The 27550-nt window shown below is 36.1% G+C and overlaps 2 protein-coding genes and 1 long non-coding RNA gene across 3 annotated transcripts; 1 reads left to right on the top strand and 2 right to left on the bottom strand.

Annotated features, from left to right (window-relative positions):
* Positions 1-3223: 3223 nt before the first annotated feature.
* LOC121241666 lies at positions 3224-8268 on the bottom strand. Its single transcript, XR_005935751.1, has 3 exons — positions 8140-8268; positions 7642-7648; positions 3224-3233 (listed from the first exon to the last, which is right to left on the bottom strand). It is a non-coding gene; the product is annotated as an uncharacterized LOC121241666 (long non-coding RNA).
* Positions 6749-8490, top strand: LOC121241665 (photosystem I subunit O). The gene is made up of 4 exons (XM_041139532.1): positions 6749-6935; positions 7037-7109; positions 7241-7420; positions 8258-8490. The coding sequence occupies exons 1-4, from the start codon at positions 6830-6832 to the stop codon at positions 8346-8348; spliced, it is 450 nt and encodes a 149-aa protein (XP_040995466.1). The 5' UTR covers positions 6749-6829; the 3' UTR covers positions 8349-8490.
* A 9845-nt stretch (positions 8491-18335) lies between these two features.
* On the bottom strand, positions 18336-19397 carry LOC121240866. Its single transcript, XM_041138393.1, has one exon. The coding sequence runs from the start codon at positions 19395-19397 to the stop codon at positions 18336-18338; it is 1062 nt and encodes a 353-aa protein (XP_040994327.1).
* Between the last annotated feature and the right edge of the window lie 8153 nt (positions 19398-27550).

Genomic DNA, 27550 nt, shown 5'->3' with positions numbered 1-27550 from the left:
CAAACCAGCAACCACTGAGAGCCTCTGAGTTCGCCCTTAACTCCGCCGCGAAAACTGCCACTCAACCGCCGTAGGAACCCCACATTTGAACTTCTAAAAGGTATAGGTCAACTCTCCACCTCTATTGTTTAGTTTTTGCACGAATGAGATGTGTTTGGGGGGTATGGATTTTGAATCCGAAATCCATTCATTTTGGTGTATTCCGTGAAAATAATATCAAAATAATCAGTAGAAATGATTGGGCTTCACTCCTTAATCATTTATACCGATTAAAACAAAGGATAACATCTAGATAGGAAGTTTTTCAGTTCGGGGCTGAGTCGACTCAGCCATGGCTGTTTGGCTTCTTCCGTTCGAAAAACTCTAATCCGTTCGAACGCTTAGTTGCCAAACAACATTATTTCTGTTCGAACAAAATAAATTCGTTCGAATGAACAGAACAGTCCATTCGAATAGAGTTTACTAGTTTGAACAGACTATGTTCTGTTCGAACGAATTATTTCAATTCAATTCAATAGATTATAATTCTTGAATAATATAATTTAAATATTATGGTTAATTATATTCTTACTTTCATTATGGTTAAACAGTATATCAATGGCATCCAGCGGAAGAAAACATGTGAGAGATCAGCCCAACCAAAGTAGTGGATCAGCAGCTCATGCTCCGGAGACGAGGCCTACACTTGTTGAGCATCCAGTCATTTTGTCTGAGTTCTCCGATCTTTCATGGGAGGGATGGAGCATATAGTCCATCTTCACAGAGTGGGGATGGATACCGATCTGTGAGCAGCGAGGGACTGCATATCCAGAGATGGTCGGTGAGTTCTACTGTACCATGGGAGAACTTAGTGCTGATGCTCTGTTTTACACCATATTAGTCTGGGGAGTGAGTATTAATTTCTCTCCCCGCATTATTGTTGAGTTCCTTGACATTCCCCGTATAGCCGACGCATATCCTGCAGTGGCTACACGGGGACTAGCGGCTGCACCATCTGATTCTGACACACCGGCCGCATCCTCCACGCTAGCCCTGAATGTAGATTCGGATGCTACTTTGGATGGTAGTGAGGATGAGGATCTACCATCCTCATCGGCTCCTCCAGGTGCGTCAGCTAGTGCAAGACCCATCGGCTCCTCCATATGATGGGAGCAAGGTGATTCGACAAGCCGATTGTATAGAATTTTTTAGAATGCTTAATTTGATTATTGGATATAACATCGATCCGAAAAAACACAAGACTGATTTCGGGATCGATTGAGCCAGATTTTTGCTACGGATAGCACGGGGGGATCCCATTGATCTGGCATTGTATTTATTCCTCCGCATTCGATCAGAGTCAAGCTTTTCCAGTGGAGGTAGTTTAGCATTTGCACTGCTGGTATCTAACCTCCTACTTCGATCGGGGGTTACAGTGTCGGTCACTGAGCAGAGGTCGCCATAGATGGAGCCTCTTAACAAGATCACATTCAGCAAGAGCAAGGGGCACTTGCGGAAGATTGCACCAGAACAGCCTAGTGATCCTCCCACAGATCCAGCTTCTAGTAGTGTTGCCGCTGTTGTGAGACAGCCTCCTGGGGCTACTTTGGATTAGGTACGAGCTCTGTTTATGGAGTTACTTGAGCCCATCATGGACAAGCTTAGAGATCTGGAAGGATCTATTAAAATGTTGCAAGAGGATGTTGAGATACTAAGGACCCAATGATTGTTTTAGTTATTATTTTACTTTTTTATGTTGTATTGAACATTATATATTTGAGATGTAATTAATGTATAGTTTTTATTTTTCGTGTTTACTACTTTGTTTATTTTTTTCATTTTACTTGCCGTTCATGATAATATAAAAAATGATACTATCTTTAAAGTTATATTTATATAAATTTAATATAAAATAAATCACTATTGAAGTTAATTACAAAAAATATATTTATGAATTTATAAATATTTTAACTCACCGCAAATCATAATATATAATATATACACATTTTTATATTTTGAAAATGATAACAAATTAATGGAAAAAATATATGCACAAATCGATACTAATAAAAAAATTAATTGAAAAAATTTTCGTTTGAACAAGGAAGTTTAAGTTCGAACGGTTATTAACTTTCCTCGAGAAAAATAAATTAATTTCCCGCCAATATTATTATTCGAACAGATTATATACTGTTCAAACGGGCATTAATTCCATGTTCGAATCTATTTTTTCCGTTCGAACTGTTTTCCTTTTTTGAGACGATTTTGTTCGTCATAAAATATCTTGTTCAAATGGATATTTTTCCGTTCGAACGAATTTAGTAGTTCTGACATTTTTGAATTTTGTTTCCAAAAATGACTTTTAGGGATGAAATTTAATTCGTCTCTAACAAATTTCGTCCCTAAAAGTCAAATTTCTTGTAGTGTATAATGATAAAAGGAAATTACATCTAAGCCAAATTTGGATTTATACTCTAAAAGAAGTAATCAACATTATAATTGGAGCCCTCTAAAATTAAGACATGGCACACTAATAATAGCAGCAACCTGAATCCTCATTAACACACAAAGTCACTCGAAAATAATTTCAGTTGTTGAGTACATGACACACTAATAATAGAAACAACCTCCACTCAGAATACATGGCATGGCAATTATATATCTAATATTTTTTACTACATGACATGGGTATTATTATGTATCCGTGTGTCCACCACCATGACTTTCAAAATAATAAGGACAACCTGCAAGGCATCATTTCAAAAGAGAAATATCTAATATAAAAGTTATCCATTTCCAAAGGAAAAAGTAAATTAAAATTTTAACTTATATCATGACTTTCCAAAGTGGGAAGCCAACTTGAAAACACATGACATGACATATTAGATATTATAAAGGTTGGTGTGAATAATGAATATTACAAAACACATAAGAAAAAATGTGTACCCACCATTGTGGCTATCAAAATGAGGGAACCAACTTGAAAATAAGGTGCTTAACAATATTAATATTAGTCTCATGTTATTAACAAAAAAAAAAATTCACGTCTTCACGTTTGACTAAAGTGTTTACTAATATTAAGATCTACATCTTCACGGCATTTACCTTGCTGATCATTTTGTATGGTGGAAGGTGCATCAAGATGTGTACTCACTTGACTCTAAATATAGTGATCCTAAAAACAAATAACAGTGACATCTTATTAGTGATCCTAAAACTCAATAACAATGACCATAAAACTAAATAATAGTGATCTTAAAACATACTTTGGAAAGACTTAGCTAGTGTTGTGTCGTGCATGCGCATAAGACATGCAAGTTACGGGCACGATTACGTGCATAGTGTGGGTGAATTGTTTGCACAATCATGTGGTTAGGCAAGAGATCTCCCCACGTGCAAGGGTGCATTGGCTGGCATGCCCCTCAAGTGTTGACGGAAAAGGGTTAAAAGATCCATTTGCCACGCTGCCACATCCATGTCCAACTAGTGAGTGTGATCGACAGAACTTGGAGGACAAGGGTCCAAGGACCCAAACACTATCGAGCTCGCAAAGTGCACCACCACATCCCAAGTGCACTGGCAAGCATGAAGTCATTTTATGTCAAGTGAAAATTTTCTTATACATAACTGTATGGATATTTACTCGTTTACAACTATATGTATAGATCGTTCTTGGCAGCCCCTATTACATGAACCCATACTATAAATGGAATGATGCCATATGAGAAATGTGTGGTTGTTGGTTGACTAATATTTATATTGTACAACTATATATTTAATTAAATGAATGAAAGCTAGGGTAAGAAAAGAAATGAAAGGAAAGATGGCATGTGGCTGTTGAGGGAATAAATGAACTGACCTTATAGTAAAGACAGTACTATGAGGTTAATGGGTGGATTGCAACATCGGAATGCGTCATTGGCGGTACACCTGATGATGCCCATTCTTGGGATTTAGGTTCTTATCCGTTAGCCCCAGTAGATCCAAGACCGCAAAGGTCACTAACCCTAACACATGAGGGGTTCAATAGTGTGTAACAATCATTAAGAATGAGGTTAAGGAGTTTATGTCTCTTTGAAGTTTATTGGTATGTATTAAATTATGATAACGATGACTGAATCTGTTTGATGCTTGACTAAAAACCTAAATCGAATTTTATTATATTTACTGTATGATGTAGTTTTTATTGAATATTTGACTTATTTTTATTTTTATATGTGCCTAACCAATGTGATGATGTTTATGAGGATGCTACATGATAGGACATGACCAGGGGATGAGTCTTAGGCTTGATGATTTTGGGCTTTATTATTTGCTTTATTATTATTATTTTATTTTATTTTATTTTCCAGTAAGCGCTAGTGATAACCTTCTTTAGGATGCTTTCTTTGGAGGCCCCGTTTGGATATTGAACTGAGTTGAGATAAATTGAGTTTTTTATGAATAGTAGTAAGTTGAGATGATGGAGTGAGTTTTGTGGAGCACACCTAAGATGAGTTTAGACGTCTTTGGATGTTAAGATACGTTTAAATGTATTTATGAGAAATTGAAAAATGTTGTAGCTCCCGCATGTAAAGAAATGTTGAGTTGAAAAAGATTGTGGGTCTAATGTGTAAAGAGGCTTTCAGTTGAGATGCGTTTAGTGATTTGAGTATTGGATGTTTGGATGTTAGATTCAGCTTAAAATTAGACTGAACTGAGTTGATCTCAGTTTAGTCCAAATTTCAAACAGAGCCTTAATAAAATATTTGGGTTTTATGACTATGATAATGGGTTTTATGAGTATGATAATGAAACCTTTTATATATACATGGCATTAATTGAAATGCTTTTAATGTTAGTAGTACGTAGCATTAAGTTATTCTAGCTTTTATAACTTTAGAAGGATTGGTAGTAAGCTAGGAAGAAAAATTAGGAGAGGATTATTCAATGGCTTTCCTTATAGAAAAAAGTACTATATTTTACTCAACCCAACTTCTATTTGAACAATTTGAAGTTTCATATATGGCCGCTTTATACTGCATGTATGAGTTATAAGAAAATGCATTGCAAGAGACTAATATTCCATCTTGTTACGTGTTGAAAATATATAATTTTTTTCACAAGATACTACACTTAAGGCATCAAAATGCCTCGTCCTAATGAAAGGATTATCAAGGAACCTGACATATACACGTTTCGAGGAGAAGTTTGTAAACTTACACTACAAATTAAAACATGAGTTAAAGTCCAAATTCAAGTCCAATTTTTTTTTTTTTTTTTTTTTTTTTTTAAGAGTTCTGTGTTGGACTAGCTAAAGGAATATTTGTGGAACTTTGAACTACAGTAATATAGGGCCCCTAGTCATATTTGGAGAGTTATTGTACAATGATCAAATCAATATTTTATGATTTTTCCATCCAACTACCTCTCTTTTTTAATATTAAATTTTAATTTTAATATTAATACAAAATATTAAATATGAAATACAAGTGTATTTACAAAATATTAATTTTTTTAAAAATATTATTAAAATATATAATATTATATTATTATTTTGACTTTAGGATAGCTAGTCCAATGTGGATTAACCTCTCTAAAAGTTTTGGCTACAGCCAAAACCTTAAATTTTAATCAAAATTTGAACTTGGCAATGACATTGCGAATACTCTTACAATGAATAAATAAATGATGTAGATGCACAACATTAGAATATATATCATATTACAAAGAAATTAATAGATGTGTACGAATTATGATATTGTTTAGGAACTTTATAAATTTATATATTTTAATTTTGATATATATAGTTCTTAAGTCTTAAGAATAATAATGATTTTTAAAGTATATGGATTGAAATATGTAAATATAATAATTTGTAAAGTCAAAAAAATCTTCAGTTTGAAATTTCACTACGAGTGGCAATACATGACAAGACCTGTATGTAAAATCGACACAAAATTAGCGGGTTTGGGTCCACATAGATTAACCCAATAAGACACAATTAATCAACAGGTTAATTGCGGGTCAACCCTCGAAACCTACAATTAATTCTTATAACAAAAATAAATAATATTTATAAATTTTAGAAATACTTAGTTTTATATAATGCTTTTTGCTATTGTTAGGATGAAATATTAATATTAGTATTTGACTACTTAATAGGTCAAACTATTGAGTTTTTTTATGTTAAAATGTAATTTTATTTTTTGAAAATATTGATTTTCTTATATATTATTGGTTTGAATATTGATAATAAAATATTTTATCATGAATACTGTTATTATTATGAATGATTTTATATAGTCATTCTTCTATTATATATGAAATTATGTTAATTAGGTTAAGGTTCGCTCAACCTATTTATATGAACGACTTGAATTGGGTTGAAACGGTTTGAAATATGATAAATGAGTCATGTCCAGAATTATTAAACAAGTTAAACGAGTCATATCACCTATTATTTAAATAGATCATGTTAAGACTTTAACCGTTTAATGAAAATAATTGTGTTCGAATTAACCTATATAATCTAATATTTATAACTTAAAATAACATGGAGAATATGAATTTCCACCCGTAAATTTCACATCAAGCTTATTCAACTCGATTTGTAGTCACGCTCCATCTCATGGGAATTGGTAATTCCCTTAGGATAGAAGCAACCAGGATAGAAGCAACCAGCCCCACTTTATCCTTGCAAATCCTACGTGGCACAATATCATTGAGCTGTAGCCCATCCATGCAATCTAATCTATCTATAATCTGCCACAAAAAATGTCCCCCACATTTTGACCAGAACAAAAGCCTAACCCTAACAACTCCATACTGATCTCGAACACCCAATAACCCTCACTAGATCTCTCAAAAAATGGCCGCGACCTTTGCCACTTCCTCGACCGTCATTGGCCTTGGAACCTCCTCATTAGCATCCCCTTCTCGGGCCTCCGTGGGAAAGAGATCATGCCTAACTTCAGGTGGTGCATCTGATCAAAAGCTCTCAACTTTCGATCTCCGGCCCTCAAGGGCTTAATTATACTCTCTGCTCTAAGCATGATTATAAACATCTGGTTTTCAGGTTTTGTCAAGTCTTCTGTGGCTGTTAGGAATCCTCTGAGGCAAGCGGGGGCTTCGGGAGGAAAGTTTACATGGTAAGTACGTAGTAGTCTTCTACTGTTTACTGATAATGGCCGCCAGGCGGCATAGGTTTTCGTGAGGATTGATTATATATAACTGGGTGGAATTTTGTTGTTGGGATGTGCTGATTTGTAATGGGGAAAAGCTTTGAGAGGAATTGGCTGCGCACGGATTTCAATGTGATTGGATTCGGGTTAATAGGTTGGTTAGCGCCATCCAGCATTCCTGCAATCGATGGGAAGAGTTTGACAGGACTTTTCTTCGAAAGCATTGGAGCTGAGCTCTCTCACTTTCCCACTCCTCCTGCTCTCACTTCTCAGTTCTGGTTAGTACCCTTCCTTCTGTTTTCTACATAATGTTTTTGCCTTTTCGTTTCTTAAGGCCTTGTTTATTTTCGAAAAACATCTCATCTCATCTCATCTCATCTCACCTCATCATTACAACTTTCTCAAATCCCCATAAAAAATAAAATAAAAAATTCAACTTTTTCAAATCCCAAAACAAAAATAATATTAAAAAATATATTCTAACATTATTTTATTCAACTTTTTAACTTTAATCTCATCTCATCTCATCTTATCTCTGAAAACAAACGGGCCCTTAAGAGTTCTGAATTATACACTGTCTTGCCCTTTTTGGTGCTAAATATATATAATATATAGATGAAAAATTCTATACTCCATATTACTATCTTACTTTTATCTCATTAAATATGATGTGACATATTTATCGCAATTAAATAATTATTTATTATATACTTCTTTATCGTCTAATAATGATAAATATGCCACAGACTATTTAGTATGATTACAATATGATGAGAATGTAATGTATAACATTACTTTATATATATATATATTTATATAGCACATAAACTTCCTTACTAATTTATTTTTAGGTAATATTGGAATATATGTTTATATATTTTGATGCTGCTAGAGGTCCGCCAAGAGTTCCACTAGTTGAAAATTTTTTATTTTATTTTAAATATTTTTTTAACATCTTTAGTTATAAAAAAAATTATATATTTTTACTAATAATTACTTACTTAATAAAATAAAATAAAATAAAATGTATAAGCAGTAACATTGTGGGATTCATTTAGCATTTTTCTTATATATTTATTCACATATGAGTTGGATATGTGTGTGGTGATGAGCAGGTTGTGGTTAGTTACCTGGCACCTGGGACTGTTCATCGTCCTTACTTTTGGGCAAATTGGATTCAAGGGAAGGACCGAGGACTACTTTTGACTTAATTGTCTCCTGATCTCTATGTACTGAACATCATGTACTATTTATGATTTCGACACACTTTAATTTCCCTTTCATCTCCTTGTTCATAAGAAAGACTGTCTATTATTCTTTCTTTAATGTAGCATATATAATATTTTAACCTCATGAATGTTGCATGTTGTCTTTTTGTTTTTTAAGCTCTTTAATTAATTTGGATATGAACTGCAAATGAATTCCTTAATTTTTAAGCTCGAATAGGATGATTGATATATAAATGAACCACAAAAATAATTAATGGGTAATGATAAACAAATTAATTTTTATTTTTACAATCCATTTCATATGATCAACCAATTCAAGTCGTGTGCCGCTTCATTAAAAATCAATTACAAAATTATCCAATTCATTTCTATAGAAAATAAATAAAAATAGACTTCTATAACTATTATATAATATATATGCATATGGGTGTGCATGTGCGCTTTGTTCTATAATAATCTACGTACATATTATATAAGGCCTCTATATATAATATGTGTGTGTAGAGTTATATATATATATATATATATGAGCTAACGAGTGACTCGCACTTGTTCACGAACAATATTTATATTGAGAAAAGATATTTGCAACCGTGAATTGTACAACTGTCGTGTAATCGTTTTGAAAAAAGTGAATAAAATATGGGACCTATATAAAAAAAATTTAATTGTTTAATAATAGATCTCAATATTTTTCAAAGCGATTACGTTGCGTTTACACACTTCACGATTGTATACAAAATTATTAATTTAGGTGACCCCTATTAAATTGTCGCAATAATATTGTTAAGACAAATTCCAGATTTTTAGTAATTGTCAACTTTCTCTCCTGCAGATGATCACAGCTAGCTCGGAAACTTGATCACCTTCTTGCTGTTAACGGTTTAATTAGAGAATAACTTCACACAGGTGTATCCGTTATTCTCCAAATAATAGCAAGCAACAGTAGCATGGCACGTAGGATATACATCTTTCCAATGGTGGGTGACATTGCAGAGGAAAAACAAAAACCCAAGGGTCTGTCAAACCGCAACTCACCCACACCTCCCCCCCCCCCCCTCTCACCTTCCTTCTCCTTCCCACATTCAGAACCCTAGCCCTCTCTCTCTCTCTCTGGGTTCGCCGTTCAGAAGAAAGATGGGTTCCTCATTTACAGTTTGTCTTCAATTTACAGTTCATCGAATCAGGATGAGGAAGGCAAAGATTTCAGGTTTTATTTTGACTTTAAGCATTTAAAAGATGCAACATCTGTGTTGGACCATGGTCAATTTTGGTCAGATTGGAATTAATAAATGGTAGAAGAAAGATGGGTTGATCAGATTGGAGTAATCGCCTACAGAAGAAAGATGGGTTGTTTTCCCTCCTCTTCTTACTTCTAAAAAAGAAAACAAAATCTGTAGTTGGACCCAGCTTCAGAAACTCATCTCAGATTTATCCATTGGGCAACTTCTTTATGGATTTGCGAGGCAGGACAGATACGAGAAAACAAAAATCTGTATTTGGACCCAGCACAGGACAGATACAAGATCACTTCCTCCTTGGATAGATCAGATTGGAGTAATAATCGCCTACAAAAGAGTTGTATTTTTATACCATGTGATTTGCAGAAGTTGCAGGGTATGATGCAATGGTCTGGGTTGCGCTGGTTTGGGTTCGCCGTAAGGGTTGCTCCTCCACCGGCGTACGGCGTGCGGCTTGGTCTGCGATAAGTCTATGGTGCGGCTAGGTTCATCCCTTTCTGTAGTTCACCCGTTTCTATGGTGCGGGCCAGAGTCATGCTGAGCACAGCTGATGTGTCATTTTATTATTGGTCTCCGATAAGTCTCCCTTATAGGATATACCGGTCCAAAGAGGAACTGTTTAATTTATAACTTTCCCCTAAGATTTATTCCTTTCCATTATCAATGTCGACCCAAGGTCACCTTAGACCCTAACAGCTAGCGCTGAATTTCATCCACTCGTATCCTGCCAATTGAAAACCCAGCTGGCCAGACAACATATGCAGATCATTCACTTCTTTTTTTTTTTGTTTTTTGTTTTCCCATAATAATATCAATGAAATTAGAGTATACTTGAAAACTTGATCAGTTTGTCAAATGAATGCAGCAGTTCTTCTAATCCAAATGCCTAGCTTTCTGCATATTATATGGTTCTGTTTTGTTTGAATTTGTGTATAAGTTATAGATCTGATTATTATGTTTTGCCGTTAATTTGTTGCTTTAATACTAATTACCTTCAATTACTGGTGCAGTTTGCTTGCTATGATTTATGATTACTTTTTTCATAAGGAGGTTTAGGAGTAATTTGTTGATTTAACCACAAAGGAATTACGTAAAAATATTAATCTTACAAATTGACGTGACTTGATGTGATATATTAAATTTATTATATAATAATCTAATAGATCAAATGAAGGCACGTTATTAATTTATAAAATTAAAATTACTTTTGTTAGTATAGTACTCCTCTATCCCAAACGAGAGAGATGGGAAAAGGTCACAAAAGGCCGTTGTTATGTACAAGACCTTCTTTTCAGTCAATGATTGGGCATGCAGTCGAAATTTAAAAGAAAGACATGGAGTCAATTGGGCTCATTCCGGCCCATCGTTGAAGTGTTAATTTCTGAGTTCCAACTTCGAACTAATTGGATCAAAATTCATCAATTCTAGAATCTAAACAATCAGGTTCATAAGTTAACCCTACCATTTAGGTTAGAGATTAATTTCTTAATAATTGGTGGAATAGTTTTTTTTTTTTTTTTTTTTTTTTTTGTGTCTTTTGAATTATTATGCTTTCATTCATGACAAGTAGACTCAAAGCTTTCCACCTGGCTTGGAAAGGAAGATAAGTCGAGATACTTTGAATAATAATAAAATTATTTGAATTAATACGTTTTATGAGATTTTTGAAAATGAGAGAAAAAAATTGAATAAAAATATCATAAAGTTAAAATATTATTAGAATGTAATTATTTTTATTTTGATATTTGAAAGTTGATGTTTTTTTTTTTTTTTTTTTTTGTATTTTGTTAAAAAGTTTAAAAAAACTGTAATAATTGAGCAATGATTAGATTAAAAAATAAAATATAAAATTAAAAAGTATTTACGTTTATGATATTTGAATATTGAAAAAAGATGATATGAGATGAAATGAGAAGCTTTTATAATCCAAACCAGGCCGTTTTTCTGTTACAATATTTTTGTTACCTCTCTCATTTTAATTAATTATTTAATTTGATATTATGTTAAGCTTTAACAAAAGATTCATCTATTGAATATTTACACGTAAATTTCAAACATCTTCAGTGTTTGTTGAACCCAAAATTTCAGGTTTCATATAATTATATATCTATAAATGAATTTTGATGATAACAAATAAATTTAAGCATAAAGAAGTCTAAAGCTCAAGTTGTCTACAAAATGAAGTTAAGCACATCAACGAATCAAGTATGAGTAAGAAATGAAATAAGCTTACAAATTAAGCTCTTAGAATAATTTTGTACATCTCTTAATAAAATTTGAAATTGGATTAAAGTTTAAAATTAATATTTTCTCATAAACATTAAATTTCATTTTCCACATGTGCATGACATATTTAAAATTAAAAGTTTGAATTTTGAATTTTGAATTTTTGAAAGATGATTAATTGTCATCATTCACATGTGCTGCTTTATTTGAAAAGTAAATAGTGCTCCTTTTATCATATGTGAAAAGTAAAAGATTATATTTGAAAATTTTGAAAAGTGATTGATGCCTTTTTTGACATATGCAAAATGTAGATAATTTTGTTTGAAAATTTTGAAAAGTAAATTATGCTTACTTTGTCATATGTGAAAAGTAAAAGATTAGGTTTGAAAATTTTGAAAAGTGAATGATGTTGTCTTTGACAATTATAAAAAGGAGAAACTTTTATTTGAAAATTTTGAAAAGTGAGTGGTCTCCCTTTTTAAATTTTGACATGTGAATCTTTTTAAATTTGAAAATTAAATCTCATATGCCTATAAATAGCTCAATTGATATTTTCAAATTTATAACACAAGAACACAACAACAAGAGCATACGCACATCATTGTAAGTTTTACAACATAGCTTTCAATCTCTCTTCTCTAAGTATTGAGTCTTAATCATTATTCATTTTGAGATAGATATAGTTTGCACTGTATTATTCTTATTCCACTTATTGAGAAGTGTTTTTTGATAACCTACCCACTATCAGCTCTTGAATCAGTAAAATTGTGTGTATAACCCTTGTATGTGTAGAAGGGGTTTTACACAGAAAATAGTTGAATCATCACGTGTAAGGTGACTACAAGTGTAGATGTTGTTCTACACTGATTCTTTATAGCGGTACTGCTCAAAGGTGTAATAGGTTTCTATTTCTACCTGAATAAGGTTGAATAGTGAATTTAGAAATTCTCAAGGGGTAGCTTGAGGCGAGGACGTAGGCAGTGGGGCTGAACCTCGTTAAAATACTGAGTTTGCTTCTCTTGTACCCTTATTTTTATATTAATTGTTGCTTCCTATTTTGTTCATATTTTATATTGTATACTTGGTTTATAATTGTTAATTTTTAAATACAACCCAATTCACCCCCTCTTGTGTTAGTCATCTGGGTAACAATTGGTATCAAAGTAAGGGCTCTTTTATCAGATTAACTATATTTTGAGTTAAGATCTTAGGGTTAACATTGCAGGTACATTTTGTGAAAGCCAATCTAGTAGTCGGCATCCACTATTTTGCGGAGATAATTACACATTCTTAAAAGTTAGAATGAGAATTTTGCTTCAATCTCAAAGTCGAGAAATTTGAAGATGCGTTGTAAATGGACCTTATATCTTAACAAAAGTTGTTAATGGAGTAAAGATCAAAAAGGAAGAAGAAGAGTTCGATCGTGAAGACGATATAATTATAACATTGAATTCAACGGATACAAATCTCCTATATAATGCTCTCAATGAGAATGAGTTCAATAGAACAATGATTTGCAAGATGGCAAAGGAAATTTGGGATAACTTGAAAGTCACTTATGAAGGAACTTGTCAAATAATCAAAAATTTATATCTTACTCATGAATATGAAATGTTTAAAATGAATGATGATGAATCTATTTCTAGTATGTACACTCGTCTCACTAACATCATAAACAACTTGACAGCTCTCGGCAAAATCTATTTTAACGTGGAGATAGTAAGAGAAATTTTCAACTCTCTGCCAAAACGCTGGGAATAAAAAATGACGACAATTCTTGAAGTTAGAGACCTCAAGAAACTCGAAGTAAATGAACTCATTGGGTCACTTACTATCCATGAGTATACATTGAAAAGAGGAGAAGAAGAAGGAAAGTCAAAGAAGAGTTTGACATTTAAAGTTGTTTATCATGAAAGCGAAAATGAGGAAAGTGATGATAAAGATGAAGAAGTTGCAATGATAACAAGGAGAATTAAATGATTCTTAAAGAGAAATAAAACTTCCAAGAAAGAAACAGGTAAAAATGACTTTTTAACTTGCTACAAACGCAATAAGCCAGGACATATAAAGACGGATTGTTCTCTACTAAAGAAAGGTTGAAACAAGGGGAAGATAATAATGAAAGTTACATGGGATGATAATTCAAATAACTCAAACAACGAAACAAGCAATGGAGAATCTGTAAATCTTTGTCTTGTGGCTAAAGATAACTTTGAGGTAACAAATATTGATAATATTGAAAATCCTTCATATGAGAAATTGTAAAATATCTTGAAAGAAGTATATGAGGAACTTGAGAAATTGGGTATCAAATATATTACTAGAAAAATTCTTTTTTAGCAAACGAAATTGATGTTTTATCGAAAAAAAAAAATCGTTTTGAAATATGAAAATCATGAGTTGAAGAAGAAAGTGACTGATTTAGAAAATATTGTTAAAAACTTTACAAACGGCAAAAGAAATTTTGAAAAACTTCTTGGTAGTCAAATATGTATTTTTGACAAGGCAGATTTATGATACATGCCAAAGCAAAAATACAAACCTTATAAAAACTTCCTTGACAAGGCTAGCATTCAAAATTCTTTTCATAAAAGTAAATTTTTTAAATAAAGACACTATTACAATCACTCAAATTCTTCGTATATGTCACAAGTTATCTGTAATTTTTCTAATAGAAATGGTCATAATTATCATACTTGTCCCATTAGAAGAAAACATACAATAACTATTAGGGTCATATGGGTATCTAAAAATCTTATTTATTCTAATACTAATGAATGAAAGATCCAAAGAACTTGGGTACTAAGAAAAATCATTTTAATTGTTTTTGTAGGTATGCATAAAGTCCTCCATAAGCAAACGCAAATGATTATTAGATAGTGAATATTCAAGACACATGACGGAAGATAAGTCTAAATTTATTGATCTTATATTTAAAGAAGAAGGGTACGTGAAATTTGGAGACAACTCAAAAGGAAAGATCATGGGAATAGATAGTCTAAATCTCAACAAAGAGAATACAATAGAGGAAGTCCAACATAGAGACATCAGGAAAGATCATCTGAACTTAATGCAAGATGCAACCAAATAGTGAAAACTTGTGAAAGATCATCCAGCGGAACAAATTCTAGGACAACGTTCATAATGTGTAAGTACTCAATCATCTTTTAGAAATATTTGAAATATTGATAAAACACTTTGATTGAGCTGAATTATCACATATTTTATATATCTAGAACCAATATATTTTTAATTATTTCATTATTTTATTACTGGTTTTAGAAGAGAAAATAGTGAAGAGGCATAAATCCAAATTGTGATTTAAATTGATTAATGACATAATTTATACTTAATTTTATAACTTGTGATTTAATTTGATAATGTTTCTTCTCATGCACAACACACTTTTTATATTTTCTTCTTCATTTTTTGTCTAGTTTTATTTTTGGAGTGGTTTGGATTCAGAAATGTGTTAATTGAGTTGAGATGATTTGTGAATAGTAAAATAAAAGTTAAATTATTTATTATATTTTATATGAAAATTTAGAAAAGTTGTTTTGGAATTTGAAAAAATTGAATTGTTTATTATTTTTTATATAAAAATTTGAAAAAATTGTAATGATAAGATGATATGAGTTGAGATAAGTTGAAGTGAGTTTTGAATACAAACGAGGCTTAGGCACTTCCATAGCGCTAAAATTGAATTATTTATTATATTTATTTTCTTTGTCTAGTTTTATTTTTGTTTTTACTTATTTATTTTTGTTTTTGTTTGTTTCGCAGCACCACCGCCCGCTACTGCCAAGCACCTACACAACGCCACCGCCACTACCCAGCAGCAGCACCAGCCATCCACCGCGCTACCCATGCACCACTGCCTCCACGTCCAGGAAACAACCACCTTGCGCACGTCAAAACCAACGCCACCACGTTGCATCCGTGCCCAGCCACCTCTGCCCAGTTCCATTGCACGTCCAGCTACAGCCACCACAAGCTCCTCCACTCCATGCTCCATGCATGCACCGCTGCGCACCCTTTCTCCATGGACGCACTGCTGCAAGCACCACATGAGCCACGGCGCAACTCCACGTCTGGGAGGCAACCGTGAGCCATTGCCGTGAACCTCCAAGCTGCACTGCATCCACACGAAGCCAGCACCACCAGCCATGCACGGCCTGCAGCACCTTGCACCTCCACGAAGCCACTGCCCAGCCTCTCTGTAAGCCTCGTCATGTAGCTCAGCCACCTACACACGGCACCACCACCACTCCATCACCCTCTGTTTTCTTACACCCAAAACAGAGCATCCGAAGCCTCCACCACGCCGCATGATGCCCACGGCTCCGTCTCACCTCTTGAGCTCGCTCTCTAAACAGCCATGAAAATGTGAAGAAGCAGACACCCCTTGGCAAAGAAACTCTGGAACTCTGTCCTTGACAAAAGCCACCATCAATAGAAGCATCCCAATGGAAAAGAGAAGCAAATCAGAGAAGGAATCTGAGGTTCGAATCAATAACTGATCATGGGGTGTAGATCCTTGAAGCTTACTTGCAACATCAGGACCGTGGCCAAACACAGAGGCCTCATTGGAGTAAAACATCATTAAAGCTCAACAGCAAGCAGATGAGAAAAAGAGAAATGAGCAGCAATCACGCTGGAGCTGAACACACGCACGCGAAAGCTGGGTGCACTCATGAGCAAAAATGCAAAAGAAAACAAACGAAAAAAAAGAAAAAGAAAAGAAATAAAGTGGGGCGTCCACGCAGGAAGCTGAACCAAGAAACGAAAAGAAAAAGAAGTAAACAAGAAGGGGAGCCAGAGAATAAAAAACCAATTGGCTTAAAACGAGGCATGAAGAGTTGCAGCAGGATAGCAAATTTTGGTTTGGTTTAGCGCAGACAGAATGATAACCAAGTGTTGGTTTTCGACCAGGAAAAGGCACGCCAAGCGAAAAAAATAAAAATATGGAAGAAACAGGCACGCAACGGAAGACACCAATACACCTTTCGGCTGGAAGAAAAAAAAAAAAGAAGAGAAGCGACCCAGCTTCTTTTTACACATGCAAATATTCGAAGAAATGAAAAAAGAAAAAAGAAAAAAGGGAAGCAACGGTTAGTCTCAACTCAGCGAAACTCACGGACGAAAATGAGCCTGGGACGCCGCATGGCTATAAATAAAAAGAATGGAATGCTTTCGGCGCTGTGGAGCAAGAGACTCAGGGCACACGGGACCCGGACGCCGAAAGTATCACTTACCTCCTGGCAATTGAACCTCTGTAGAAAGAGCGGCGCTCGATGCTACCGCTAGTTATAAAACTATTTTTTTAAAATTTTTTTATTTAAAATTTTTTAATATATTTAAATATTTTTTAAAAATAAAAAAAATATATCAATAAATTTAAAATTACTTTCTTTATCATTCGGTAAAAAATAAAAAATAAAAAAATACCGAACGGTCAAACCAAACGGTATGATTTAAGCAGAATAATAGACTTTTACCTGTATAAATGAATGAAACGGACGAAGGAAAGCAGCAGGAGTAGAGAGTGAGTTAGAGTTTGAAGTAGAGTAGGAGCAGGGGTAGTGTAATTTAGCTTGCTTTTATTTTCTTCCGTATTTGGAGAAAGCTCAGGTGAATGAGAGGGAGCACGGTAACGCAGTTTAGAGCCTAATGGCCAACTGTTGTTGCCCAGCTTTCTTCCTTATGGCCTCCATTTCCAGCTTTATTTTAATTTTATTTCAATTTAAAGTCTATGATGAATTATTAAAATTTTTTAAGTGTTCATTTTAATTCATGTTCATTTAAATTAATGTCATTTATTTTTCTTGCATCTTTAATTCTTGCTCATTTAATTTGATGTCATTTATTTTTCTTGTTCCTTTAAATTCAATTAATTAATTTCAGCAATTTTAATTTACCGTCATGCATCTAAATTTTTTACTCTTCATCACTACACTCAAATCCAACAAAATGAATCTGGTTCACAACCAGTAATTTTTCATTTCGGTTGCACTCTTCCACTCATTGCACATATCATCACTTTTATTTTTATGTTCTCTTTGTAAATATTTTTACTATTTTATACGAATTTGATTTTAAACACTTTCTTGGAGAAGACGATTTAGAAATTAATTTCTTAATATTACGCGATACTTTCTTGCACTTGGAATAGTTTTTGTACTGTTAATTTTTTAGTGAATCAAGTTTTTAGCACCGTTGATAGGATAGTTATTTGTGATAAATTTAAACTCGTTATTTTTATTTTTATCTTTATTTTCATTTTTGTTTTTATATTCGCTGACCCCTAGCTCGTTAGGGGTGCATTAATTCTTGTCTTTTGCGTGCAGGTGTCGTCGAGAGCTTGAGTTTTCATGTTGAGTGCTCCTCTTCTTCTTTCTTTGAAGTTTTTTTTTTTTTTTTTTTTTATAATAAACTGATCTCATTAATCAAACCAACCATATACAAGATGAACCAGTATTACAAAGGAAAACACAGGATCAATGCCTCATTTCCTCAGTAACCACCTGAAGGATACAAGGGGGGCATATTTCAATGTCATAGAGATCTTTAGTGCATTCAAAGGCCGCTTGGGCAAGCTTATGAGCTGCCATGTTAGCCTCCCGATATACATGAGAGATAGACCAATCAGCAGCTTGGATTAGAACAGCTTTGGCATCTGATATGAGGCAACCACCTAAGCTCCAGTTAGGACAACCTTGGATCACTTGGTCCACGACCTGTTTTGAATCTCCCTCCAAATAGAATTGCCTTATTCCAATTTCCATACAAAAAACACATGCCAAAACAAGCCCATATGCTTCAACATCAAATGCACTACCTCTCAAAGGTCTGTTAGCACGAAGTGCACCTATCACCAGCCCTTGATGATCTCTAATTAGGACACCAATGCCAATCCTTCCTAGCTTCGATTGCACAGCTGTATCCCAATTCACTTTAAAACCACCTACTGCAGGCTTTGTCCATCTGTGAACTCTTGCCATGTTCTCATCGTTAGCATCAACCTCCTTCTGGAAAGCCTCTTCATGCAGAGACAATTCTGCCCTGGCCTGGCCAATGACTTCTTGAGGGTGTTTAAAAACTTTCCCATGTAAGACATCATTTCTTCTCGCCCATATCACTCTCATTGTAGCAGCCACCTCATTTAAATCCCCTGGTTCAAGCTTGCCAATCAATTCTGCCCAGATATTAAAAACCAAGTCACTGTGAAAAGAAAATTTTTGCACTTTCTTTGGGCCTTGACACCAAACATCTTGGGCACTGCTGCATCCCCATAAAGCGTGGCCAGAGGTTTCAGATTCCCTTTTGCATATCAAACAAATGTTATCCTTTACCACCTTTCTTATTTTCAGGTTAGCCATAGTGGGCAAGGCTTTCACTGCATGCCCTCCAGATAAACATTTTGGTGGTAGGAGGAACCTTGAGTTTCCAAATGGACCTCCACACTTGGCAGTTCTCAGCTCTGCCGGAAGGTTCTCCTCCTTGCTCTCTCTCCAATTCTTTGCCAAGATAGTATCCACTTTTAACTGTGTAGCTGCCATTAAGAGAAATCTGCCAGGTGAGTTTGTCTTCTCTATCTCCTAAGCTGATGGGAATTACCTTTATGCCCTCTATTTCCTGGTTAGTGAAGAGTTCAGATAGGATAGGTTCCTGCCATCTCTTCTGTTGAGGATCAATGATATCACTGACTTTTTCGCACCAACAATCAGCTTCTCGAGGGGTCAAGATCTTTTGTGTAGGTAGAGATGGTACCCATCTATCTTGCCAGATGTTAATCTTCTGTCCATTTCCAACCCTTCAAATGAGGCCTTTTTTTAACAAACTTAATCCAGCATGTATTCCTCTCCATGCAAAAGAAGGCCCACCTCCCAGCTTAGCATCAAGCAAATTTCCATTGTTGAAATACTTCTGCTTTAAAATTTGTGCCACTAGAGATGTAGGATTTTGGAGGATCCTCCATCCCTGTTTGGATAGTAGAGCAAGATTGAAGCATCTCAAGTCTCGAAACCCAAGCCCTCCCATATCCTTCCTGCCACTAAGCTTCTCCCAGTTGACCCACTGAATTTTTGAAAAATCTTCATTGAAACCCCACTAAAACTTCCTTAGTATCTGGTTTAATTTCCTTGAAATAGAGGCTGGTAGAAGGAACATCCCCATTGCATAGGTAGGGATAGCTTGGAGCACAGCTTTGAGCAGTATCTCCTTTCCTGCTGCAGAGAGAAATTTGGTCCTCCAATTAGTGACCTGAGACCAGGTTCTATCAACTAAAGAGTGGAAGGATGCTATCTTCTTTCTACCCACCAATGAAGGTAAGCCCAGGTATTTCTCAAAGCAAGAAGTGGATTGGACACCTGCAAGGTGCATGATCAGCTGTTGGGTCATCCGGGCAGTATTCTTGCTGAAGTAAATGGCAGACTTATCCTTGTTAAGAACCTGACCTGATCCTTTCTCATATAACTCAAGGATGTTAAGAACACAATTAATTTCCTCCTGCTTGGCTTGGCAGAACAGAAGGCTATCATTAGCAAAGAAGAGATGGTTTACTTTAACAGGACCTCTACCAATTGCCACAGGAGTTATACTGCGACATGTCTCAGCATGTTTGAGGAGGGAAGAGAGGGCTTCTGCACATAGTATAAATAAGTAGGGTGACATGGGATCACTTTGTCTTAGGCCTCTCGTAGGTGCAAACTTTTTTTGAGGATCTCCATTAAGAAGTATAGAGTAAGAGACGGAAGTGAGACAAGCTTGAGTGATGTGGATCCAATGAGCAGGAAAATCCATTTTAACCATGATGGCTTCAATGAATCTCCACTCTACCCTGTCATAGGCCTTGCTCATATCCAGTTTTAGAGCCATAAAACCTTTCCTCCCTTTCATTCTAGAGTTCATAGAGTGAAGGACCTCATAAGCAATCAAGGTGTTATCAGATATGAGCCTTCCAGGGACAAAGGCACTCTGATTGGGGGCAATAATCTGTGGCAGTATGTGCTTAAGTCTATTTGCCATGGTTTTAGACACAACCTTGTATAAGACATTACAAAGGCTTATTGGTCTGTAATCCACTACTCTTTTGGGGTTCTGAACTTTGGGTATGAGAGTAATAAAAGTGTCATTTACCTCATTGAGGGTGCCCCCATGATTAAGGAAGCCAAGAGCAAAATTACAGACTTGATCCCCCACTACCTCCCAGTTCTTTTGGTAGAATTGGGCAGGGAACCCATCAGGGCTTGGAGACCCCAAGGGATTCATTCGAAAAATAGCTGCAGTGATCTCCTCCCTAGTGAAAGGGTTTAATAGCCAAGCCTTCTTAACACTGTCTAATTTGGTGTCCATTGCAAACAGACATTGGTCAATAGAACTGGGATTGGAAGTAGTGAAAAGAGAGGAGAAAAAGCTTGTGAATACCTCTCCAATTGCTAATAGGTCAGTGACACACCTTCCTTGCAGATCTTCTATGCTTTTAACTGCATTGGTCTTCCTTCTCTGGCTTGCTTGCATGTGAAAAAACTGGGTGTTTCTGTCCCCATGTTTAAGCCAGTGTTGCTTTGCCCTTTGTTTCCACTTGATATCATTTGCTATAATGGCAGAAACCACCTCCTCTTGGGTTTGTTTCATAGCTGCCAAGTGCTCACCAGTACCAACGTTCTGAACATGCCCAATAAATTGTGTCCCATTTTTAATGATCTGGTCCTCTTGTTGCTTAAGCTTTTGCCTCCAGGTCGTGAGACCCTTTTGGCAGCATTCAAGCTGTGTCCTTAAGGATTTGGCCTGACCATCTGTTATACCAGCATTTTGCCATGCCTCTCTCACCACCTTCTGACATTCTTCCTTTATTTCCCATGCCATCTCATATCTAAAGCACCATCTCCTTTTCATCCTTCCCTTAGTGGTGTTGTGCAGACTAATTGACAAAGGAGAGTGATCAGATCTAATTGCAGGAAGTGCGTTACAAACCCCATGACCATATAACTCATTCCATTCTTTATTTCCAAAAGGCTCTATCAATCTTTTCTTTAGTAAAATCATTCCCACATCTGTTATTCGACCAAGTAAACCTTTGCCCATGAGAGTGTATATCATTTAGACCACAAGCTTCCACAGCTTGTCTAAAGTCCTCAATCTGTTTATAAGGTCTGGCTGCTCCACCAATCTTTTCACTCTGATGAAGGATCTCATTAAAGTCCCCAGCACATAGCCATGCTAAGGAGTTGGTGGGTTTGAGCATCTTCAGCAAATGCCAACTACTGCCTCTTTTCCCTGTATCAGGGTGTCCATAGAACCCCGTGAATTGCCATGTAGGTCCATCCTTTATCTCCTGGATCAGAGCACTAATGTGCCATTTAGTATAATTAATGATGTTAACCCTCCACTCGTCTTTCCAGAGAAGGGCAATCCCTCCACTAAATCCCATACAGTCCATAGTAAAACACCCATCCATTTGCAGCAACCTCCTAATTGCCTCCATTTTATTACTTCTGCATTTAGTTTCCACTAGGAAAACCAAATTGGGAAACTTTTCCTTAGTCAGATTCCTAAGGACCTTAACTGTCCGAGGGTTCCCAAGCCCTCGACAGTTCCACACTAATATGCTCATTGATCATGGTAGGGCTGAAAGCCAGCCTCTGCCTTAGTCATAGGAAAATCTGTTGTATTGAGGCATCTCCTTGTCTTTTTTGAACTAGACTCCTGAAAAGTTGAGACTCTTTTGCACCCCCTCGCATACAAGTTCCTTGCATTGCATGCAGAACCATCAGCTAGGCTTGTATTACTATTGCCTTTTGTATTGGTCTCACTCTCCCGGGCTTTCCTTTTCCATTTCCTCATAGTCCTCATACCCTCAACCTTTGCCATTGGCATGATAGTGTCTTCACCAGGCGTTTGATCCATAGCCATGCTGCCTATTTTAGAAATTTCCTTTGTAACCCTTTCCACCCCTACTTCCTTCATAGACTCATGGAGGCTATATGTCCCCGACATTAGGTTAACTGCAGAAGCCTCCCCCACGTGAGAAACCTGTATCTCCTGAGGGCCACCAGGTTCTAAGAACCTATCATCCTTCTGACCAAAGGTAACCTTTATTGGGTCAGACAGTTGACTTACACCCTGGCTTCCAGCCAAGATCCCGATGCATGGATCCTCAGCAGCACCTTCTCCTCCTTTCCCATCAGTATGTGACTGATTGGTGCCTGTCTGAGACCCTTCTTACTTCTTTCTTGCTGACACCTTCTCCTTTTCACCTGCCACCTTTTTCGCGAAGGCTTCTGATGTACGAGGCACAAATATATCTTGGACAATAGTACCCTCTCCCCCTTTCTGCCCCGTCTGTTGGTTGTTTCCGCCCTTTGATCCGCCGTATCTACGGCTATCGAAAATGTTTGTGTTCCTAGGCTGTCCTCGGAGCCATGGACCAAACTGAGTTGGGGGCAAAGTCTCTCCTTGCTGAGCATTACGAGCAGTCAAGCAACCTTTGCCTTTGTGACTAAGAATACCACACTGAAAGCAAAAGTTTTGCAGCCTCTCGTATTTGAATGAGATCCAGTGTTGTTTGTCATCCAGCCTTAGCCATTTCCCTCGAAGTAGGGGTCTGTTAAGGTCCACAGCCACCCTTACTCTTAGGCATCTGCCCCAAGCACGTCCATCTGCCTCTGCTTCTACTCTTATAACCGGGCCTATAGCTTCTGCAAACTGCTCACCGAAATCTTCTGTCATGACTGATAGTGGGAGGTTGTGTAGCTGTATCCAGAATGGCTCAAAGCAGAACTTCAACCCATCTATGGATTCCTTCTCGTCCACCTCCATCATGGTGAGGAGGTGTCTGTCAAAGAACCATGGACGTCCACTTAGTACCTTTTCTTTGTCTTCTATCTTCTGAAACTCGATCAAGAAGGATTGATCACCAAGTTCCTTAAACGTCACCCACCCGTCCAGCCTCCATATTTGAGACATTGTTATTCTGAATCCTTCACTATTCACTCCCTTCTCCGTCAAAGCTTTCCCAACAATATAGTACTTTCCTCTTCTTATTCATCGCGGATGCTCTTTTGCTGGACATGGAAGCAACCACTTTCTTCCTTGGAGAGATGAAGCCTTTCCCATTGTGATGCCAGTTCCTCCTCCTCCATCTCGTCTAGCTACCCAACACCACTGTCACAGAAAAAACTCACCAAGGTGAGACTAAATCCTTTGTTGAAAACAACAAAGGCACTGGAACCCCACGCTTTCTCCCAGAGAAAGGGAAAGCACTCCTTCTTTCTTTGAAGTTGGCCATAGACTTTTTATCTTCTTCTTTATTCAATACCCATCTTTGCATGTTGCATGTGAGTTGCCCAGCACGTTCAAGTGCATTGTTCTTTTTCTTCCGCGCGGTCCTGCATCCATCTATTTTTTCTTTTCGATTTTGTGTGCGTGAGTTAGGCCTCCTTCAACGAGTAAAATAATAATAAAAAAAAAAAATACTACTTAGTCGTTTGAATTTTATTTATGCTATTTGGACTGATGTTTCATGTCTTAGGTGAGAGACAATTCAAATAGATTGCGTAGAGTTGCATTGAGCACTGAAAGAAATATACACAACTTAGAGATAGATAGGAATGATGCATGCCATGAATATCTGTTAAACATTCTTATTTCATTATCTCAAACAATTTACAAAAATTTGAAACTTTTAACCTCATTTTTCAAGCGCTCTTACTCTTCATATATCGACATATTATCCTTATCTAAAGGAGTAGAAAGTCGAAATGAAGAGACAAGTAAGGATTTTAAATCCTTATTCTCAAGCTTTAAGTCTCCTATTTTTTTGTTAGACTCATAAGCAAGTCGTTGAAGTTCATAAATCTTCTCGTTAACCTTTTCAAACTCACAAGTTTTAGACTGCAATTGCCGGGAAAATGTGACAATAGATGATAAGTATCGAGTACCGAGACCCAAAAGTTCATAAATGGCGTCATCATCTGACTTGTTAATTAAATCATTCTCATACTGCATCGTGGCACCTATGATGGATGTAGAAATAACTGGTGGCCGAGATGCAGAATACCTCATATAGTGAACAAGGGGATTGTTGGAAGAAGAGTGTCGAGCCATTAAAAAAAAAAAGCTTAGAGAGCGAGAATGCAGATGGATTTCAGAGAGCAAAGAAGATTTGATGCGAATGAAATGAAACTCAATACTGATTTTATATAGATGGAATTGAGAACAAGACAAGCTATCAGATTACAAGATATGATGGATGCATATTTTATTTAGCTAAGCCAGCGAGATTAACTGTAAATTGTCCTTATATTTCTCGTAAACGTTGAACCTCTGTTGTTAACCACTGCTGTTGAATTTGTATTTGTACCCCCTCTCGTTCTAGCTCCTCTATGCGTGGTTGCAAGTCATGAGCATACTAGTCTTTAACTCCTTGTTTTCTTGTTTTAATATTTTATTCTTTCTACTTTCATTAGCAAGCATTTGTTGCAACTCAGATATTTGATTTTTAAGATAATCAACCTCACTCACCCGTGACAGTAACCTCTGAGACATGGTTGTAATAGCGGCAACATATTAAGCACTAAGCATTCTTGATCCTGCAACAACCTCAACATTAGTCCTGCTAAAAAAATACATCTCTACTCCTATCATGGCGTTGACGACCTCAGGAGAGAAGATTAGTGGTTGGGGTGTAAATGATTTTTGATTCAAATCTGGAACATTATTGGAAGAATGTTACTCGACCATTTGAGAAATTGTGAGAAATGAGAGAAATTGTTCTGTGTGTATTTCGAAGGGTGAAATGGTCTTTTAAATAGAAGTCCAAAACATTCAAATCTCTGCAAAAGTTGATCTAGTCGGGACTCGGGGCGGGGCTCGAGGCTTTAAAGCATTTGTCGAGATTTGGGGGAAGGCTCGAGGCTTTGTTGCACTATCTTAGTGAACCCAGATGGCTTGAGCTTTACATCACGTATTAGGACCTAGGTGACTCCAGGTTTTAAGGCATTTGTTGGGCTTCGGATTTTACGGCACTTGTCAGGTTCCAAGTTTTACACAAATTATTCAACTCGATACAACTTCAGGGGTGAGAAAATTGTAGATCAATGAATTGGATGAAAGTCGTCAAGATGTCTATGACAACGCTCAGCTGGCAAAGGAACGCAAGAAGATTTTTGCATGATAAAAAAATTCATCCAAAGCATTTCACACTTGGTTAAGAAGTTTTTCTCTACAACTCTCGCTTTCATGTTTTTTCTTGTGATTTTTGAGTGTTGTTTCTTTTATTGCTTCTCTTTGTTTTTGAGTTTCATCTCATTCGCATCAAACATTTTTTGCTCTCTGAAATTTATCTACATTCTGGCTCTCTAAGCTTTTTCTTTAATGGCTCAACAATCTTTTTCTAACAATCCCCTTGTTCACTATATGGGGCATTCTGCATTTCGACCACTAGTTATTTCTACATCCACCATAAGTGTCATGATGCAGCATGAGAATGATCTGACTAACAAGTCAAATGATGATGCCATTTATGAAGTTGTGAGTCTCGGTACTCGAGAATCATATCCATTGTCGCATTTTCCTGATAATTATAGTCCAAAACTCGTGGCCAAGTTACCAGCACTCCAAAACCCGATGATAAATAAAGAGAAGCAATAAAAGAAACAACACTAAAAAATCAAGGTACTAGGAAAAACATGTAAGTGATAGTTGTAAAGAAGAACTTCTTGGCCAAGTGTGAAATGCTTGGGATGAAAAAAATTTTTATCATTCAAAATTTTCATGCGTTCCTTTGCCAGCTGAGCGTTGTCATAGGCATCTTTATGAGCTTCATTCACTTCATGGATATGCAATTTTCTCACCCTTGAAGTTGTATTGAGTTGAATAATTGCCGTAAAACTTGAACCCGACAAGTGCCGTAAAATCTGGAGCCCGACAAGTGTAGTAAAACCTGGAGTTGCCTGGGTCCCAATATGTGCTGTAAAGCTCAAGTTGCTTAGGTCTGCGGAGATAGTGCGGCAAAGCCTCGAGTCCTGACAAATGCTTTAAAGCCTCAAGCCCTACCCCGGGTCCCGCCTGGATAAACTTTTGCAAAGATTTGAATGCTCTGGGTTTCTATTTAAAAGACCATTTTCACCATTCGAAATACACACATAACAATTTCTCTCATTTCTCACAATTTCTCAAAATCTGTCAAATGGCCGAACAACTTTCTTCCAATAATGTTCCAGATTTGAATCAGGAACCATTTACGCCTCAACCACTAATCTTCTCTCCTGAGGAAGTCAACGCCATGATAGGAGCAGAGATGTATTTTTCTAGCAGGATCGATGCTGAGTTTGTTGCAAGATTGAGAATGCTCAGTGCTTAATATGCTGGCACTATTACAACCATGTCTCAGAGGTTACTATCACGGGTGAGTGAGTTGATCAGCTTAAAAATCAAATATCTGAGTTTCAACAAAGGCTTGCTAATAAAAGTAGAAAGAATAAAATATTAAAAAAAAAGAGTTTAAGAAATTTTTGGACTAGTATGTTCATGACTTGCTACCATGCATAGAGGAGCTGGAACGAGAGGAGATACAAATACAAAGTCAACAGCAGCGGTTAACAGCAGAGGTTCAGTGTTTACGAGAAATATAGAGACAATCTGCAGTTAATCTTGCTGGCTTAGCTAAATAAAATATGCATCTAGCATATCTTGTAATCTGATAGGTTGT

This window comes from Juglans microcarpa x Juglans regia, chromosome 7S (assembly GCF_004785595.1).
Source record: "Juglans microcarpa x Juglans regia isolate MS1-56 chromosome 7S, Jm3101_v1.0, whole genome shotgun sequence".
NCBI lineage: Eukaryota > Viridiplantae > Streptophyta > Magnoliopsida > Fagales > Juglandaceae > Juglans > Juglans microcarpa x Juglans regia.
This window is presented reverse-complemented; position numbering and strand designations above follow the sequence as displayed.